General features: G+C 31.9%; 1 protein-coding gene and 1 pseudogene across 4 annotated transcripts; one reads left to right on the top strand and one right to left on the bottom strand.

The window, feature by feature from the left end:
- Nucleotides 1–929: 929 nt before the first annotated feature.
- Nucleotides 930–7,886, top strand: LOC107481914 (protein DETOXIFICATION 44, chloroplastic). 4 transcript variants are annotated; one of them, XR_008007053.1, is made up of 13 exons: nucleotides 930–1,288; nucleotides 1,817–1,941; nucleotides 2,351–2,503; nucleotides 2,624–2,766; nucleotides 3,676–3,811; nucleotides 4,310–4,406; nucleotides 4,512–4,612; nucleotides 5,274–5,437; nucleotides 5,769–5,840; nucleotides 5,960–6,076; nucleotides 6,544–6,633; nucleotides 6,762–6,857; nucleotides 6,987–7,029. XR_008007053.1 is itself a non-coding variant. In XM_016102267.3 (13 exons), the coding sequence occupies exons 1-13, from the start codon at nucleotides 1,008–1,010 to the stop codon at nucleotides 7,488–7,490; spliced, it is 1,665 nt and encodes a 554-aa protein (XP_015957753.1). In that variant the 5' UTR covers nucleotides 930–1,007; the 3' UTR covers nucleotides 7,491–7,886. The 4 variants fall into 4 exon arrangements, 3 of the variants coding, with proteins under 3 accessions (XP_015957753.1, XP_052114950.1, XP_015957752.1); XM_016102267.3 differs by lacking the exon at nucleotides 6,544–6,633 and adding an exon at nucleotides 7,430–7,886 and having other exon boundaries at nucleotides 2,351–2,500; nucleotides 6,987–7,108; XM_052258990.1 differs by lacking the exon at nucleotides 6,544–6,633 and adding an exon at nucleotides 7,430–7,886 and having other exon boundaries at nucleotides 5,340–5,437; nucleotides 6,987–7,108.
- Nucleotides 7,887–12,700: 4,814 nt separating this feature from the next.
- LOC107481577 (dehydration-responsive element-binding protein 2B-like) lies at nucleotides 12,701–15,791 on the bottom strand (annotated as a pseudogene).
- Nucleotides 15,792–18,362: the final 2,571 nt, after the last annotated feature.

Below are 18,362 nucleotides of genomic sequence, written 5' to 3'. Positions count from 1 at the left end.
AACAATCATTCAACATTTTTAAAATATGAAAACAAGAAGAGACCTTCAATATTTGAAGAGAACAAAGTTAGTGGCTAATGTAATTTTTATTTGATTTTTTCGTATTCGAATAACTAATGTGCACTTTTATTTTTTTATATATATTTTAGATTAATATATCTTTTGAAAGTAATGTGCATTATTTTTTTCTCTTAACATAAATTTTTTGAGTCCATCACTACATCGAAGGTCTTTGAGTGATGATGGAGTAGTACTTGTAAGGGACTCCAATGGTTAAATTAGCTAGAATTTTGAATAGATTTAAGTGAATTGAGATTGAAAAATACCTAAGATTGATGGGATATATTTATACAATAGAAAAGATAATTTTGCTATCTTTCTGCAACTTATTCACCTATAATAATTGATAGTTATTTCCTTTTTGTTTAGGAATTTGTTGAGATTCTTTAATGAATTTTAGTCAAATTCATAAGTGTAGTTAAAATTCTATACGTAAAGTCAGGCACAGAAACCAATAAATCTATTCTTTATGTAGGTTGGATAGACAAAAAAATATTGTTTGAATCTTTTCTCTTTATAAAATTAGACTTGTCCACTTTAGATCTAACTTTATTATTGAGTTAAAAAATGAACAATAATTAACCCTTAAATGTTTCAAATGATAGTTTATTCTTTATAAAAAAAAATTTTCCCACAAAATTCATATTTTAAATTTGTGATTCATATTTTACCACTGCCAATTTGAAAATCTCAGAATATGAGGCCGAAACCATTAACAATCATTTGAGGCCCAAGCAGTACATGGCCCCACCAAATACATATTTATTATTGCTTTTATTTATTTTTTGTGACAGAGTAAAATTACGTGTCCATTAAAATGAAAAAAAAGAAGGAAAATAAATAAAATGAAAATGAAAATAAATATATGGTTATGTTACTTATGCCGTTATTCAGTACGTTACATTTCCGTCACCTTTCATTCTCCACTGTGTGGTGCAGGTGCTTCAATGGCATCTTCTCAATGTCACCGCTTTCTTTGCATTCACTCTCTGCAACTTCAACCTCACCATTGCTGTCATCCACCATTCAAATCTCCTACTTTAATCCCAAAGCCTTATCATTGCTTTTCTCGCATTCGAATCCGAATCGCACCAAAAGCTTCTTTGAAAAACAACGGTGCCACCACCACCACCACCAATGATTCCGTTGAAACTAGCTCCCTTGAAGATGAATCTTCTCGCAATTCGTCTTCTTCGGATGATTCCTTTGCTTTTCTTCGTCGATTCGGGTAATGCTTCAATTGAGTTACTATCAGAGCTGGATTTTTTTCCTTTTCTTTTTTCTATTTTTTTTGGGCTTAGTTTATGCGTAATTGGGGCTTAAAAGTGTGTTTCTTGGGGTTTCAGCTGAAATGTGTGGCTTTAACTTGATCATGATTGAGCTTTGTTTGAATTTAATTTGATGCAGAATTTGGGATTTGAGTTGAAGTTAGTTTCTTCGTTTTGAAAGAGATTTAAAATTAATGAAGCTATTGTTAGCTCAATCGTACATGTAAATGGAACTTTTGAAATTAGTCTATGGCTTTATTCTTATGTTATTTATTTGTGATTTGGGATTTTGAAGTTTGTTTCTTCGATTTTAATTAAGATTGAACTTTGAGGATTTAATTTGATAAAGTTTCTGCCTTCTCTTTCTTTGAATCTGATTTAATGTGTGACTGAGAATTTTCAGTTAAAAAGTTTGTCTTTCTTTTCTATTTTTAGGTTATTTGCATGTAAATTGGAGTTTTGAAGTTTAATATACCTGCTTTGAACAGAGATGGGTGGCTTAAATTCGATGAACTGGGGAAGGAAATACTGTCCATTGCACTACCTGCAACTTTGGCATTGGCAGCTGATCCACTTACCTCACTGATCGACACAGCGTTTGTTGGCCACATAGGTACTTATTATTACAGATGGTGAATTAGTTAGTTAGTTATTAGTAACTTTCTGTTAATAGTCACTTAAATCATTAACTCAAACATACTCTTGTATAAAGTAAGCTAATTTGATTAAATTAATTTTATTTATTGGTTTGCATTTTCTTGTTTTAAACTGTTCGAAAGTATGGAATTGTAATTTATCTGCCTGCAGCTTATTTGGCTTAAGTTTATTCTCACCCTGGAAGCCAACCATTCTGAATTGCTAGTTTGTTGTTTATTTAATAGATAGTTGTATTCTTGTAATTGTAGTTGGTGATGATGGTTACAAGTATTTGCTTGTCTTAGGTTCTGTTTGGTTGGACATACATTTGATTGATGATTGTTGTTGTAGTGAGAAATCCCTCTTAATTATATTTATATATGCAGGGCCTGCTGAATTGGCTGCAGTTGGGGTTTCAACTTCTGTGTTTAATTTGGTGTCAAAAATATTTAACATTCCTTTACTTAATATTACCACATCCTTTGTTGCCGAGGAACAGGCACTGATCAGCAAGGATTCCAGTCAAACTGATGAAAGTAGTAAGCTTTATAAGAAAGCTACACCTCTTTAATAATCTGACTAGTTTTCCAGACATGGTCATAGGTTCCCTTCTTTAGATGCCTCTACTGACGGTTTTGTTCCACTTTGGTATCATCTAGATTTTGGTGGCAAATACCAAAGCAAGAGGCGTATTCCTTCAGTATCAACTTCTTTAGCACTTGCTGCTACTCTTGGAATTGCTGAAACTCTGCTTCTTTCCCTTGGTTCTGGCATCATTATGAACATCATGGGTATACCTGCTGTATGTCAACCTTGGCTGATTATTGATCAATAATTACCTTGTATATTTATTTTGTGTCAGCATGTTATTTTCTTCAGAGTCTACACTTGGTTGTCCAAGACAACACCACCCGGCCAACCATATGAATAGGAAAAAAAAGAGAGGGAAGGGAAGGGGGGGAGGGTGGAAGAATGGATTTTTTTTCCATGTAATATAAATCAGTGAATGCTTTTTTACAACTTCTCTGTAGAACTATTGTGTAAAATCTCAGTTGGAAGCAATCTTACTTTAGGTTGAATCATGAAAGTTCAATTTGCTTCTCATAGGCTTGTTCCCTGTTACACAGTTGCAGATTCATTACTTTTCTTTTTCTTAATCTATTTTGAAAAGTAGTCATTGCATTTTTCTTTTAAGCCATTCTTTTTATTCTATATAGTGGTGCATAACTTTTTTGATGAATTAACGTCAATATTGCACAATAATAAAAGGATCTGAATTTCATTTCCAAATCCATGTTCAATTCTAATAGACATGTGATAGTTCTTGTTACTAATTCTTATATTTAAGGGTGAGAACCTTATTATAACACCAATATCATTATGTACTAGTTACCTTTCAGTTAATTAATTATGTTGCCATCCACTTCAAGAAATATATTGACAATTAGTCAATCAATGTAAACTTACTTTTTCTTGCTTCAAATTCTCTGTCATCAATCATTATATGCATAACAAGAGATTTTTCTATGGCCCAGTATTTCTTTTCCCCTTTTAGTTGGTCTGAGCTTAATAGAAATAAACATTGCATTTTTGGAAAACCATTTCATGGAACATTTCATTATCTATAATTGAACCTTACTTCTGTCTCCTTAGACTTGATAAAAATCTTATTAATATCATCTACTCCATAATCCATTTATTTTTTGTACAGGATTCTCCTATGCGTGGACCTGCTGAGAACTTTCTTATGCTAAGGGCCTTTGGCGCTCCAGCAATTGTGATTGCATTAGCTGCTCAAGGCACTTTTCGTGGATTTAAGGATACAAAGACGCCTCTATATGCTGTTGGCAAGTACTGCATCAGCATCCTATACCTTTATCTTTTCTCACTCAAATTTGATTGAAAATTAGAAATATTACCCCCCCCAAAATCCTCCCCGCGTGTGATACTAGAATTCCATCCTCTTCCCGTGGCATTTTCTGTGGTTTACTCCATCCTTTTTAACTCCATGGTTTCTTTTCTTTTTGTAACGGCCCTGTTTTCCTCCTCTTTTCAACAGTCTGCACTCTTAGTAAAGGCTGTGTTTTCCTATTATACTCAATCCAGAAAGAATGGAATCTTACAACACAGGCTAATAAATGAATGACAAAGCAAATAGCTTATATGGAATATCTGTTCTCATTTTCATTTCTTGACTCTTTACTGCATAGAAGAAGCACAAGCAGATTCTCAAATTATTTCTTCGAGTATATTTAGTTTTTGTAGACTTACGTCTGCACTTTAGTCTTGTTGATGTGAAAAATTTGTGGATGTATTGATGGAGATTGCTTCGCTTGAATTTTCAGGTGCTGGCAATGTTCTTAATGCGATATTGGATCCAATATTAATATTCTTTTTTGGTCTTGGCATTAGTGGTGCTGCAGCTGCTACAGTGATCTCTGAGTACGTCAACAATGTGGTAAACTTAGTTTTATCTGTGCATTTTGCACATGCCCCTGAATTTATGTAATCTTCTGCATTTGACGCAATTTTTCTTTTGCTCACCAGATACTTAATTGCTTTTATTCTTCTATGGAAATTGACCGGCAATGTGCTCCTAACGCCTTTTCACATTGATGGGAGAAAAATTTTCAGCTATCTGAAATCTGGTACCTCTTTCTAAATTAAGTCGTAGTGTTGCTAAGTCTGTCCATATACAGAGGAAGCTTTTTGTTTCGGTAATGATAATAAAATTATCAGAGTGGATTGGAAAAATTGTTACTAGTTCTTTCTGTACAAATGCATTGAAAATTTCAAGATGAACTTCAAATTTGCATGATTATTAGCTTTATAACTAATCAGATTAACATGAGTTCAGGGATCAATAGTTTCAGTTTTTCTTGATTTCATGCTTTGAATGGATAGTGTATTCTATTTGTGGTTTTGTATTTATTGCTACTGTTGGCTATAGATTTTACATGTAGCTTCAAGTTGGATTGCGCATTTTAGTAACTAGTAAACTGGAATGAGAATTTCGAGAAACTGGAAGGATTTGCTGATAGGATCAGATATGATTGACTCATTTGAAAATTACGATCCCATAGAGTTCATTTTTCAAGAATATTATGATCGCATTGTTCCTGAAAGGGGAATTTGATTGAATAGATCATTTTAACAGGGCTTTTGTGTCTGTTCACACATTATAATGTGTATTTTGTACTTTTAGTCACGAAATATGGTTTTTGTTTTCTTAACTCTAACTGGGTCGAAGACATAACCTAGCTAATTAGGCAGTTAGTTTTACTTTGACTGTTGCATTTTGTATTGTAGGTGGTCTTCTTATCGGCAGGACTGTGGCTGTGTTTCTGACTTTGACACTGTCAACCTCTATGGCAGCTAAGCAGGGCCCTATACCTATGGCTGGTCATCAAATTTGCATGCAAGTTTGGCTGCCGATATCTTTGCTCACTGATGCTCTGGCACTTGCTGGTCAGGTTAGATCTTGCATTCATAAATGACTATGAAGTAACAAAGTACCGCAGAGAACATGATCAAAACATATCTCTCGTTAGTTTATCATATTCAGTTTCCAAGACACAAATGAATCCAGTCGAATAAAGTTTTATTTTATAATTATGAACTGCATTTGTTTATTTTATGGACATTTGGGGGCTTTCCCGACCAAGTAAACAAGCAGGTTGGGTATGGTCAAGTTTTAAGACTTTTTGCTCATAAGCCAAAGTCTTTTCAAAATTTTAAGTGGGGCTCAAAATGATGTCCTGTTATTGTGTAATATTGTAATGAGTAATGACATTTATTTTACAGACACTTCTTGCCAGCAGTTACTCACAGGGAAATTACGAGCAAGCACGCCTCATTACATATAGAGTATTACAGGTGCTTGATTATTGCCTCCAGTAACTTACTTTGTTCTTACTTTCTTAGTTGAATGATATAACTTGTACACAGATCCATCCAGAATTCGTTTCACCTACTCTCTTTTATGTGTCAAGCAGATTGGTTTAGGAACAGGAATTACTTTGTCCGTGATCTTATTCTTTGGGTTTGGATCATTTTCAAGCTTATTTACCACAGACTTGGAAGTTCTTAGTGTTGCTCGGTCAGGCATATTGGTAAGAAATAACAATTCTTGTTGACTTGGATTGATATAAAAGTCAAAGCAACGAGACTGCAGAAGTTGAAGTTTGTGTGTCGGGTCCTTAACACCAACTAAAAATTGAAATCCAGTTCAAGACATTAATTGGAGAGCATCTTTTTCTAGCGACATCATTTTCATGCAAAGCATAAGAATCAACTCTTTTTTGTTTCCCTTCTTTTCCTCCCAAATAATGGAGCGTCACAAACAATTTATCTTTTCAAGGTTACTTAGTGATGATGAATGTATAATCTTATATCTTAGCTAGATTATCTTCAGGAATTTTTTTCTTTTTTCTTTTTGGGAGGTTAGACTTGACATTAACTAACCAGTATAAATTGTTGTGAAGTGTTGAGCTCCATTTAAATAAGCAAATGGTTTACTGTTGGTTGGCTAATAACTGAAGGTTCATTTTGTTGTATGTTTATATATTTGTAACATCAGACTATCGCGACTCTAGTACTGATGAATCGTACCTTGCATGACAAAAGCTTCTTGGACTGATTGAAATATAATATCTTATTTTTAGCTAGGGTAAGTTTCAGCGTGGCTATTAAATGTCTACTCAGCTATTATATTATGCATGATCCTCCTTTCTGACTGTGAACGCATGTACGTATCAGTAATGTTTGAAATATCTGAAATTTAATCATATTGTGCAGTTTGTGGCTGGAACTCAACCAGTGAATGCTTTGGCATTTGTCATTGATGGGCTTTACTATGGGGTATCAGACTATGGTTATGCTGCGTACTCAACGGTAATTGTGCAACCTGATGATTAAAAATACTTAAAAAGTCTCATGACTAATTTTGCTTTAATCTTTTTCTCGTCGTTTGTTCCCTCCTTTATCCTTACATTTTGTTTCTTGGGTTTCGTTATTGGGTAGATGCTGGTTGGACTAGTTTCTTCAATGTTCTTGCTGGTAGCTGCTCCAGAACTTGGACTTCCTGGAGTCTGGGCAGGGTTGTTTCTCTTCATGACTATGCGTGTTCTCGCCGGAACATGGAGGTAGTTATTTGGCATTGACACATCTAATTCATTATTATGGTGACAACTGGGACACTTTTTGTTGGTTGTTATGACTCACTATACCTTCCATATTGGCAACCTTGCACCAAAAAGAATCCCAGCATGAAACTGGACATGCTTGTCAGCATGTGATATGGCATGCTGTTACATGTATGAAAATGTATTGCAACTTTATTTTGGAGTTAATCTTTTTCATAGTCCTACTCCTATAGCTAGAGCTATAAGCAGACTTGAGAAAACTTTAGAGGGAATTATGGAAAGTGATTTAAATCTACATAATTTAAACACATGTTTTGACAGGTTGAGCAGCAAAAATGGCCCGTGGAGTATGGTCTGGTATAAAGATGGCGGTGGAAACTGACCGACATTATTTTGAAGTCATCCAATAAAGGCAAACTTTTTGAATGGCCAGAGCATGATCAAGAGCTCTATGTTGTGAAAAATAGGCCTGATTTCCATACCCTTGCAATTGGATAGAATACATAACAGTGTAGGACTAGAGCAGCAAGTTATTGGAATGTTGCAGTACTTGCTGCAAACCAGTTTTTCAAAATGAAAATGTTGCTGATACAGCTAGATAGAATTTATATAGTTTCCAAAGAAGTACACAGAGAGGGAGAGAACAAGTCATAGAAGAAATTTGTATTTATTAGGAGATTGCAGTCTTTTGTTTAGCATTGGTAGGAAAAGGCAACCTTGCATATTTGTGACAATTTATGCATTTTTTTCTTTTGATATGTGATTCTTCTAAATGGAATATAGTCCTTTGCATTGTTCAAGTCAGTAGTTTTCACATTACTAAACAATTCTGGAAATATAGAAGAAAGAAGTGATTTGCAATTTTACATGTTTTATGTTTGAGGTTGAAGTACATACATGTTCAAACTCTCAATTAACACGAGAGATCTCTAATTTTCACATAAAATGGCACCACAGCTCAACATTTATAGCTTAATGCATAGTTTTTACGTAGTATATAATTATATATAGTGATTGAGATGTGAAAAAAGATAATGCAAACTAGGCCTTATTTGAATCATTATAGTGGGGGCAAAAATAACATACTGCAATAACCCCTACCGAAATAAAAAAAACTAAAAGCAGATCACGCATTAATCCTATCATTATGAAATAGCACATCTCAAGTAACTTCTTCTCTTCCAATAGACCAAAGTCATAGTCTGAACTCAAGAACCTATAATCATAACTTACTTCCATGTCTGCAAACTGTGTATTATTCAAGTGTTAAGGCAAGTAACCACCCAGTGGACTCAAGAAACTATAATCATGACATATTTCCATGCCTGCAAACTGGACTGTATATTATTCAAGTGTTCAGACAAGTTGCTCTTTCACCAACACAGTGATTCAATTCAATCTCCTTTACTGATTAGTTGTTGTTGCTGCTTATTGTACTGAATGTACTCTTTCCACTTCTCAAGAGTACTCTCTGATGAAGTACTTCCTCCACTGCATCAACTTCGGTCAAACAAAATCAAAATTCCGTCAACTTCGTTTAGCTCCTTAAAAGGGTTTGTTAATAAAGCACGACAATTCATGAAAGATAAAATTCATATACAGAAATATGTAAGAATTATAGAAAGAAAATTCTCCAACCACAACGAAACAACAATTAAAAAGAAGACAAAAAAAAGAATGATGGAACAAAAAGCACAGCTAAAATAATTCAACAAAGAGAAGAATTAGTTAAGTGTAATGAAAACATTGCTACTAAAATATATAATTCAAAGGTTTTTTTTGTTGTTGAAGATGCATGACATTCTCATGTAACAGTGTGTAAGGATTTTTGAGGGGTTTTGAGTATTTGTATTGGATGTAGTCGATTTGTATGGGATGATAAGTACGTTCTTAGAATTCAGTGCTGTATTCAGCAACGTCATGAGTAATTTGAAGACTAAAGAGTTTGTTTGATTTAGCCATTCGGTGGTGTAATCAGCAACATCATTGGTGACTTCCAGATTAAGAATTTGCTTAGTTTAACAATTGAGTCAGAAAATGCAGGTTCAATTTTAAACTCTTCAAATTTTTTTTGTTTATTTTTTCTATCTGGATGTATATGTGATATGTATAAATTATCATTCACTTGAAATAGAATTATAATTTTTCTTCCATAGTTAAGTTACGTATAGTTATCTTTATATAAAATTGATAATTAAAAATGATAAGATAATTTAAAAATTTTAACTAAATTGATAATTTTTTTAATTATCAATTTCACGATTGTACATCAATTTTTATCAATAATTTATTTTTTTTTACTAATTTTATCGTCTAGTCTCATCTATACAAAAAAAAACATAAATAACAATCATTTGAATATGGAAAGACTATGCCATTTGATCTATAACTCATTGGCTCATATTTAATTTTTTTTATGCTCATGTAAAGTAAAAAAAATATTTAGATCATTTTACTAATTTTTTTATTTTTCTTACTGATATTATGGTTGTTTTTTGTTAGAATTTTTTAAATATTGTCTGATGGATATTGTTATTTTTTTTAATAAAATTTTTAATATTCAATAGTGATATAGAATTTTTTAATCTAGGAAGACCAAATTACATAAGAAAGAGTACCAAAAAGTGTTAACAAATGATTTTAAGTAATATTAATTTATAACTTTTTAAATAATTTTTTGAGAAAATTTCACTTTTCTCTCCTAAAAGATGTTAAAATGATATTTCCTTTTCTGTATATGTAAAATGTACGTTCCATTCTCATATAACTTTTTAAAAATCCCCTCTTTACTCCATTTTAAATTTTGTGTTAACTAATGTTAACTTTATCTATTTTTCAAGAAAAAATAATTTTTTTTATAAAAATACCCTTTAGCAAAAATTTTATTTTGTTGTGAATAAATTTTACTTACCAAAATACCCTTTAATAAATTATTTTTACCAAAATATTTTTTAAAAAATTTAATAATTAAATTAATTTTTTCTAAGATACCTTTCAATAATTTTTTAATTATTAAATTGTGATTTTATTAAAATTTTTGTTAACAATTATAGTTATATTTTACTATTAATTTTTCGATATCAATATATATCAATAAAAAAATAATTTATTAAAGGATATTTTGATAAGCAAAATTTAATGACAAAAAATATAATTTTTGTTAAAGGGTATTTTTGTAAAAAATAATTTATTTTTTCTTGAAAAATAGATAAGATTAACATTAGTTAATACAAAATTTAAAATGGATTAAAGAGAAAGTTTTTTAAAAATGATAAGGAAGGAGAATGTATATTTTACAAATAAAAAATAAAAGAGTATCATTTTAGCATCTCTAAAGAGAGGAGAGTATAATTTTCTCTAATTTTTTTAATCTAAATATGATTTTAAATAATATAATTCAAATAATATTCATTTTATTATAATTTAGTTTAATATAAAATTATCAAACATAAATAATAGTAACACTAACTCAATCTTAATATAAATTAAGTTTGTAAAATTAATTGATACCAATTTTTATTTATAAATTTTAATCAAAATACACGCTAAAGAACATTCAAATTTGGTTCCACAACAAACATCAAAACATAAATATATGAGCAATGCTAGGGGCCAGCAATATTTGTGATTGATAGCCATCAACTAGCCATTAATAATGATTTGATGGTATGAGATTAGTGTGAGATTTTATCCAATGGCTTACATTTCTCTGCTGGTTACATGCTGGCCAAAATGCAATAAAATTGCTGCCCCCTAAACTTTTCCTAAATATAAAAATAAAGTAAATTTTTTATAAAATTTATCTTAATACATATTATTTTATATATTGTTTAAATTGAGATATTTTTATTATTATCCTTATATTTATATCTGAGCCTTAGAAGTAAATATAGACCAGGTTTATATGATATATGAGAGGTTCTTCAGGTTAACCCTTTAAAAGAAGGAAGGGACAAAGACCCAGAAGACATTGATAAAATTTGGATAAGGCCATCTATCTTACTAGTTTTGATAATCTATGAAAATATTGTTGATACAGCTAGTTAGATTATATATAGTTTTCTTTTGTATCTATCTGTTTTATACTCAACTCTCATGTGTCGAGCTTCCTTTGTTTTAAAATAGAATATATATAGTTTCCAAAGAAGTACACCGAGAGTGAACAAGTAATAGAAAAAATTTATATTCATTAGGAAATTGCACAGTTTTTGTTTAGTATTCGTAGGAAATGGTAACCTTGCATATTTGTGACAATTTATGCATTCTTTTTCTTTCGATATATGATTCTTCTAAATGGAATATAATCCTTTGCATTGTTCAAGTCAGTAATTTTCATATTACTAAACAATTATGAAAATATAGAAAAAAGGTGTGGTTTGCAATTTTATGTGTTTTATGTTTGAGGTTGAAGTACATACATGTTCAAACCCTCAATTAACATGAGAAATCTCTAATTTTTACATAAAATGGCACCACAGTTCAACATTTATAGCTTAATGCATAGTTCTTACACAGTATATAATTATATATAGTAATTGAGATGTGGAAAAAGATAACAAATTAGGCCTTATTTGAATAATTAGTGGGGCAAAAACAACATACTGCCCCACCGAAATGAAAAAATAAACAAAAACTAAAAGCACATCACGCATTAACCCTATCATTATAAATTACAGAAAACAAATATGAGGAACTAGACCGTCTACGTGAAACGCACACATCAAGTAACTTCTTCTCTTCTAATAGACCAAAGTCATAGTATGGATTCTAGAAACTATAATCATGACCTATTTTCATGTCGGCAAATGGTATATTGTTCAAGTATTCAGACAAGTGACCACCCAGATTTTGCAACTGTTGCGAAATATCAGAACACCTCCTACTCTATCCAGTGCTACATTCGGACTCTGAATTTTCATGTTTTTTTCTCTTGCAATTTAGAATTTCTACTAGTATTATTAATATTCAAAGCCTCATTTTCTGACACTTTTGCAATTGATCCAAAAGTACTACTCGTAATTAAATGATTTTTTGAATCTCCTATTATATTGGCTACTTCATTCTTGCAATCACTAACATCATATTACTTATATGTGAATGGACCAATTTGTGACTGAACATTACTCACCTTGGAGCACTTGCTTGCAAAACTGCAGAATTTCTGCAAGTACTTTCTCCATATCTTTTGTCGGAATAGCTACCTCGGATTTGAGATTGCTGAACTGCTCATACTTTGGATTACCATTTGGTATCATAGGATTACTGTTTGGAATCATATTATGCAAGTATCCAAAGCAATTGTTTGTGCAGCTCAACTCATTACAGGATTTGTAACTTTCCACTTCACTCTTTTCCATAATCCCTTGTTCAGCAGTATCACAAGAGTTATAATCAGCTCCTGTATTCATAGCCATGCACATAGAATCCTCTAGCATGTAATTATTACACTCTTCAACTAAACCAGAGTTCTTCAAAACCTCCTCTAACTCTCTTTCAAGTCCTTCACTTCTTCCAGCAACTTCGTCAGTTACATACTTAAAAGGTCCTTGAAGAATTCCTCCCTCACATTCCATTTCCAATAATTCATTTATCTCAGAAAACTTGAATTGTTTCGAGACCTATATCAAGATTTCCCTCCAATCCGTCAACTTTTGCAACATCACCACCATTCAAAGTATCTATATAGGTTCCACTTGGTGATTTCTGATCAAATACTGGACTAGTAGATGATCCATTAGAATCTACTAATTCTATGCTATGATGTTGAGGGAAGTTCAAACGAGCGTCAGGGCCATACACGGTACTTGCTGCTTCATCATAAGCAAGAGCAGCTTAAAGTGCAGTAGAAAAGGTTCCAAGCCAAAGCCTGTTTGCTTCTTTACCAACATGCTTGCTATAGGTTTGCAAATTTCCGCAACTCATTTGCCCCAAATCCTCTGCCTCACACCCCTGAACATAATTCTGTGGTCCACCTTTGCATTTCATACACCCTTTTTTTGATCCCTTTGCAGGAACCTTGTGAATTATTTTAACCTCATCTCCTTCACTGATTAGTTGTTGTTGCTGTTTATTGTACTCCTTCCACTTCTCAAGAGTACTCTCTACTAAATCATTTCCTCCACTGCGTCTCCTGCACGATCTTCTTTTTCTACATCAAACAAAATCAAAATTCTGTCAACTTTGTTCAACTCCTTAAAATGGTTTGTTAATAAAGCATGAGAATTCAAAAAATATAGTAATTCATATATACAAACATATAAGAATTATAGAAAGAAAATTCCCCTACCACAATGAAACATCAATTGAAAGCTACTAAGAAGACAAAAGAAATGATGAAAAAAAAAACAGAGCTAAAATAATTTAACAAAGAGAAGAAACTAGTTAAATGTAATGAAAACATTGAAAAATCAGAAGAAACTACTCACCTAGGAATAGTTTCAGTCTTCACGTGCTTTGAAATTGCTACTGAAATATGTAGTTCATGATTTTTTGGTGCTGAGAATGCGTGACATTCCAATGTAATAGTGTGTAAGAATTTTTGAGGGATTTTGAGTATTTGTATTGCATGTAGTCGGTTTATACGGGATGATAGGCACGTACATATAACTCAGTGCTGTAATCAGCAACATCATGAATAATTTCGAAACTAAAAAGTTTGTTTGATTTAGCAATTCTGTACTCAGTGGTATAATCAACAACGTTACCGAGAGATTAAGAATTTGTTTGATTTATCAACAGAGTCTGAAAATACAGGTTCAATTTTTAACTCTTCAAATTTTTGTTTTTTATTTTTTTTATCTTTAGATGTATATGTGATTTTATGTATAAATTCTCATTCACTTGAAACAAAAGAAAAATTATAATTTTTGTTTCTGTTATTAAGTTAGTGCAGTTGTCTTTATATAAATTGATAATTAAAAATTATTAGATGATTTATTTAATAATTTTAGCTAATTTGATAATATTTTTAACTATTAAACAAGTAGATATCAATTTTTATCTATAATTCCTTTTTACCAACTTTATCTTTCAGTCTCATCTATAGAAACATATATAACAATTATTAGAATTTTTATATTTGATTTTTTTATGCTTATGCCAAGCAAAAATATTATTTTTTATTTATATCATTTTACTAATTTTTTTCTATTTATATTATGGTTGTTGTTATTTTTTTAAAAAAATTTTAAATGTTGTATGATGTATATTATTATTTTTTTAATTTTTAATATTCATTATTGATATAAAATTTTTTAATCTAAGATAATTTGTACCAAAAAAAAATATTAAAAATTCTGACAAAAAATATAATAAATACTAATACATAAATTAAGTTCTTTTTAAAAAATTTATAGCAAAAAAAAGAGTTAACAAATTATTTTAAGTAATATAAATTTATATCTTTTTTAATCTAAATATGATTTTAAATAATATAATCTAAATAATATTTATTTTATTATAATTTAGTTTAATATAAAATTATCAAACATAAATAATAATAATACTTAAAATAATTTTATATTTTTTTTAGATTGAGATATTTTTATTATTATCTTTGTATTTATATCTCAGTATAAAAAGTAAAAATAGATCAAGTATATATAACATATAAAACGTTATTCTGGTTAATTCTTCAAAGGAGGAAAGAAATAAAGACTCAAAAGATACTTTCAAAATTTGGATAAGGTCATTTATATGACTAACTTTAATGATCTATAACGTAGATTTTGATCATGTCACTTTTCAGGTAGAGATACATGGCAATAGTAGGTGGTATAACGTGACAAATGGCAAGTACTTGTAGTGGTCACGTATAGGTCAAAGACAATAGTAAATTAATGATAAATGGCAGTAATCATGTGTAGGTTAAGGGCCTTTCTTCATTTTAAAGTAGTTCATTGCTAAGTACTAGTAGTACTTCTTTAGTACTAGCTGCTCTTCTTGCATTGTATTGCATTGTAGCTACTCCTAAATTTCATTTGTTTTTCTGTCTATAAATTTTTTCTTAAACCATTTTTCATTTATAACCATAATAAAGTTAGTATTAGTTTTTAACCATATTAAGTATATAAAAAATTCAATTATTTTAACATTAAGAATTTATAATTTAAAATGTATAACTAAAAAATGTTGTTTCGCGCGCTATTACCATCGGATTATTCTTACCGTAATTCTGACGGTAATGTCAATTTTTTTTTACACAATTAGTGTTCTATTCATAAATAGTGAAAAAAATTATTTAAAATAAATAATACAATGTTCAAATAAATTAAAAGTCAAGTACATCAAATAAATACAACAAAACAATAAAACAAAAAATCAAAAAATGTTGTTTCGGGCACTATTACCATTGAACTATTCTTACGGTAATTTCGATGGTAATGTCAAAATTTTTTGACACAATTAGTGCTCTATTCATAAATAGTGAAAAAAATATTTAAAATAAATAATACAATGTTCAAATAAATTAAAAGTCAAGTACATCAAATAAATACAATAAAACAATAAAATAAAAAACTAATAACTACAGATCCATGTAGTTGTCGTCGTCGGTCCCGTGGCCCTGAGTTGGTGCCGCAGAAAGCGATGATGTCCGTCTGCCACTAGAAGGACCGCTGCCACCAGCAAAGTCGATGCCAGCGGCGCACATCTGTGCCTGGTAAACCTCCATCCGAGCCTCCATACGCTGCATCCGCTCCAGCGACTCCCCCTACTCCAACCTAAGGTCATCCGAAGATGTCACACAGTTGAAGATCTCCTGATACATCTCCCGATAATCGTTAAACTAGAGCCTGCCTGCTGAAGGTTGCATTGGATCCTGACGACGGCCTCAACATGGTCACGTGGATGTGTGGAGGCTACTGGCAAAGAACGACCCCATCCTGTATACGCGGTTCTTGTACGGTGCTGAGGCGGTCTCGTGCCAAACTGCATTGGAATTAACGAATGAAGCTGCAGAGCCATCGGTGGCGTCCTTCCCACCTTGCTGAGATTGTTGAGTCGTGGCCTCTAGTCTCTGTGTGTAAGACTTCTGTGTAAGGAACGCAAGTTATTGTGATTAGTATGACAGATATACGGTTAATCTCTAATAGTTTTATAGCAGAAGATAACTAGATGTATGTTTACTCACATAATGGTACTAAGACTGCTGATCAGCAAATGTCTCTTTGATCTCCTTCAGTGTGTAGGTGTACTTGAACGTCTCCGCCAACGTCGCCTTGGAATTCAACGACTCCGACTACACATGTTGCATTGAAACAATATGATTAAGATGCCTAGTAATGATATACAAGAGAATATTACTAAGTTATTAACAAAATTAAAGTTACTTTATATACCAACCTAGCCTTGGTCTTCATGAAGGTCACTGTGCCGCCAGTATACTTGGACGACTTGGTTAAGGCCCTATTTGCTCTGTTGGTGAGATGCCGATGCCGGAACCCCTCATTGATTTCCTAATGAACAAATAAAGCCTTTTTTATGTCTAGTCTTAGCCAGGTCATCCGGTGGTCCCACCCCTGACGAACATCATCCAGCATCTGCTAGAGCCGCCGATGCATTCTATGGTCGAATATCTTCGTGATGGTGAGGTCGTGTTCTGCGTCCCACCTAAAGTACAGCTGCAACAAAGAAACTTTAAAATTAGTTAAGTAAGATAAAAGATATAAACAAGTTTAAAAGATTTGAAACTTAAAAAAATAATTACCGCCCATTTCTGAAACCATCGCTCCCTGGTCTCAGCGGGAATCTTCGTATAGCTGGACCAGGGATGGTTGTACACAGCTTGATGATATTAGTCATCTCTTGATTACACGTGTTGTTGTTCGGCGCAAACTTAACAACTTACAAACATGAATAATCAACCTAAATCCACTAAATAGGAATCATAATAATTGAAACTTAAAACAATAAGCAGGCAACCAAATCAACTAGACAGGAATCTATTTTCGCTAAATTTCAGCCACTAAGTTAATCATGATCGTTGAAACTTAAAAACACTAACCAACCAAATCAACCTAAATCCACTAGACAGTAATAAATTTTCACTAAATTTCAACAACAAAATTAATCATAATCGTTGAAACATAAAAACACTAACAGCCAACCAAATAAACTTAAATCCACTAGACAGAAATCAATTTTCACTAAATTTCAGCAACAAAGTTAATCATAATTATTGAAACTTAAAAACACTAACCAACATTCAAACCTAAATCCGCTAAACTATAATAAATTTTTAGGCACTTTCAGCGATAACCATAAACAGAAAATACATGAGATTCAATGTGATACTTACCTCGTGCTGTCATTAGGCCAAATATTCAACCGTATGATGGGAGGTGGTGGAGAGGCATCAGCTGCTACCTCACTTATGTGGCTAGACTCTAGGGCCGCAGTATCCATCGCTGGAGGCGGTGTCGATGTGGTTGCGGGATGTTGAGCAATAGGAGGCGGGGTCGTCGCTGTAGACGGAGGCATGTAGTTGGGGTTAGGGACCATGATGAACTGCTGATCTGCTAAATCTGCAATCTGTGGCGTCACCGTGGTGGTTGGAGTAGAGGGAGAGAATCCAGAAGTCCCGAAGGTACCAAAAGAAACTCGACCATGGCTATGACCACGACCAGTAGCCTGATCCGCAGCACGTCTACATGTAGACATGTCTGCAAATATCAAATTATCAAACAATTCAGCAATAATATCTCAGCAAAACAATCATCAGCGTAGCAATTAACATAATTAGACAATTCTAAACGCTTCAACAATTCAAAACCTAATATATCGATTCTAACCTAACTCAATCAACCTAAATTCACTAAGATTAGAAAATTAAAGTGAACTAGCTTTGAAACTGATTTAAAATTAAAATTGAAATTCTAATCAAACCTAAACTAAAGTTAAAAAATTATCAAACAATCTGAGTAATAATTTCTCAGCAAAATAGTACTCAATGCAAAAAATAACAAAATTAGAGAATTTCAAACACTTCAACAATTCAAAACCTAATGTATTGAATTTAATCTAAATTAATCAACCTAAATCTACTAAGATTAGAAAACTAAACTAAACTAACTTTGAAACTGATTTAAAATTAAAATTGAAATTCAACTCAAACCTAAACTAAATTGAACTAAAATTAAAGGAATTGGAAAAGAGTTGCTTAAGAACCTGTAATGAAGAACAGAGCAAGAAATAAGAAAAGAAGTGGATGTTGCAGCCTTGGTCCCAAAGTTGCGGTGGCGGCAGATGGTGGTGA

Source organism: Arachis duranensis, chromosome 3 (assembly GCF_000817695.3).
Source record: "Arachis duranensis cultivar V14167 chromosome 3, aradu.V14167.gnm2.J7QH, whole genome shotgun sequence".
NCBI lineage: Eukaryota > Viridiplantae > Streptophyta > Magnoliopsida > Fabales > Fabaceae > Arachis > Arachis duranensis.
Note: the sequence above shows the minus strand (reverse complement) of the source record. Positions and strands in the feature narration are given on the sequence as shown.

What these genes read in the sequence shown, in the direction of transcription:
- LOC107481914 (XM_016102266.3), top strand. Translation starts at nt 1,008, where the DNA reads ATGGCATCTTCTCAATGTCACCGCTTTCTTTGCATTCACTCTCTGCAA. An exon ending in AGCGTTTGTTGGCCACATAG is followed by an intron (nt 1,942 to 2,350) that starts GTACTTATTATT and finishes TTATATATGCAG; the next exon opens with GGCCTGCTGAATTGGCTGCA. An exon ending in GTTATGCTGCGTACTCAACG is followed by an intron (nt 6,858 to 6,986) that starts GTAATTGTGCAA and finishes GTTATTGGGTAG; the next exon opens with ATGCTGGTTGGACTAGTTTC.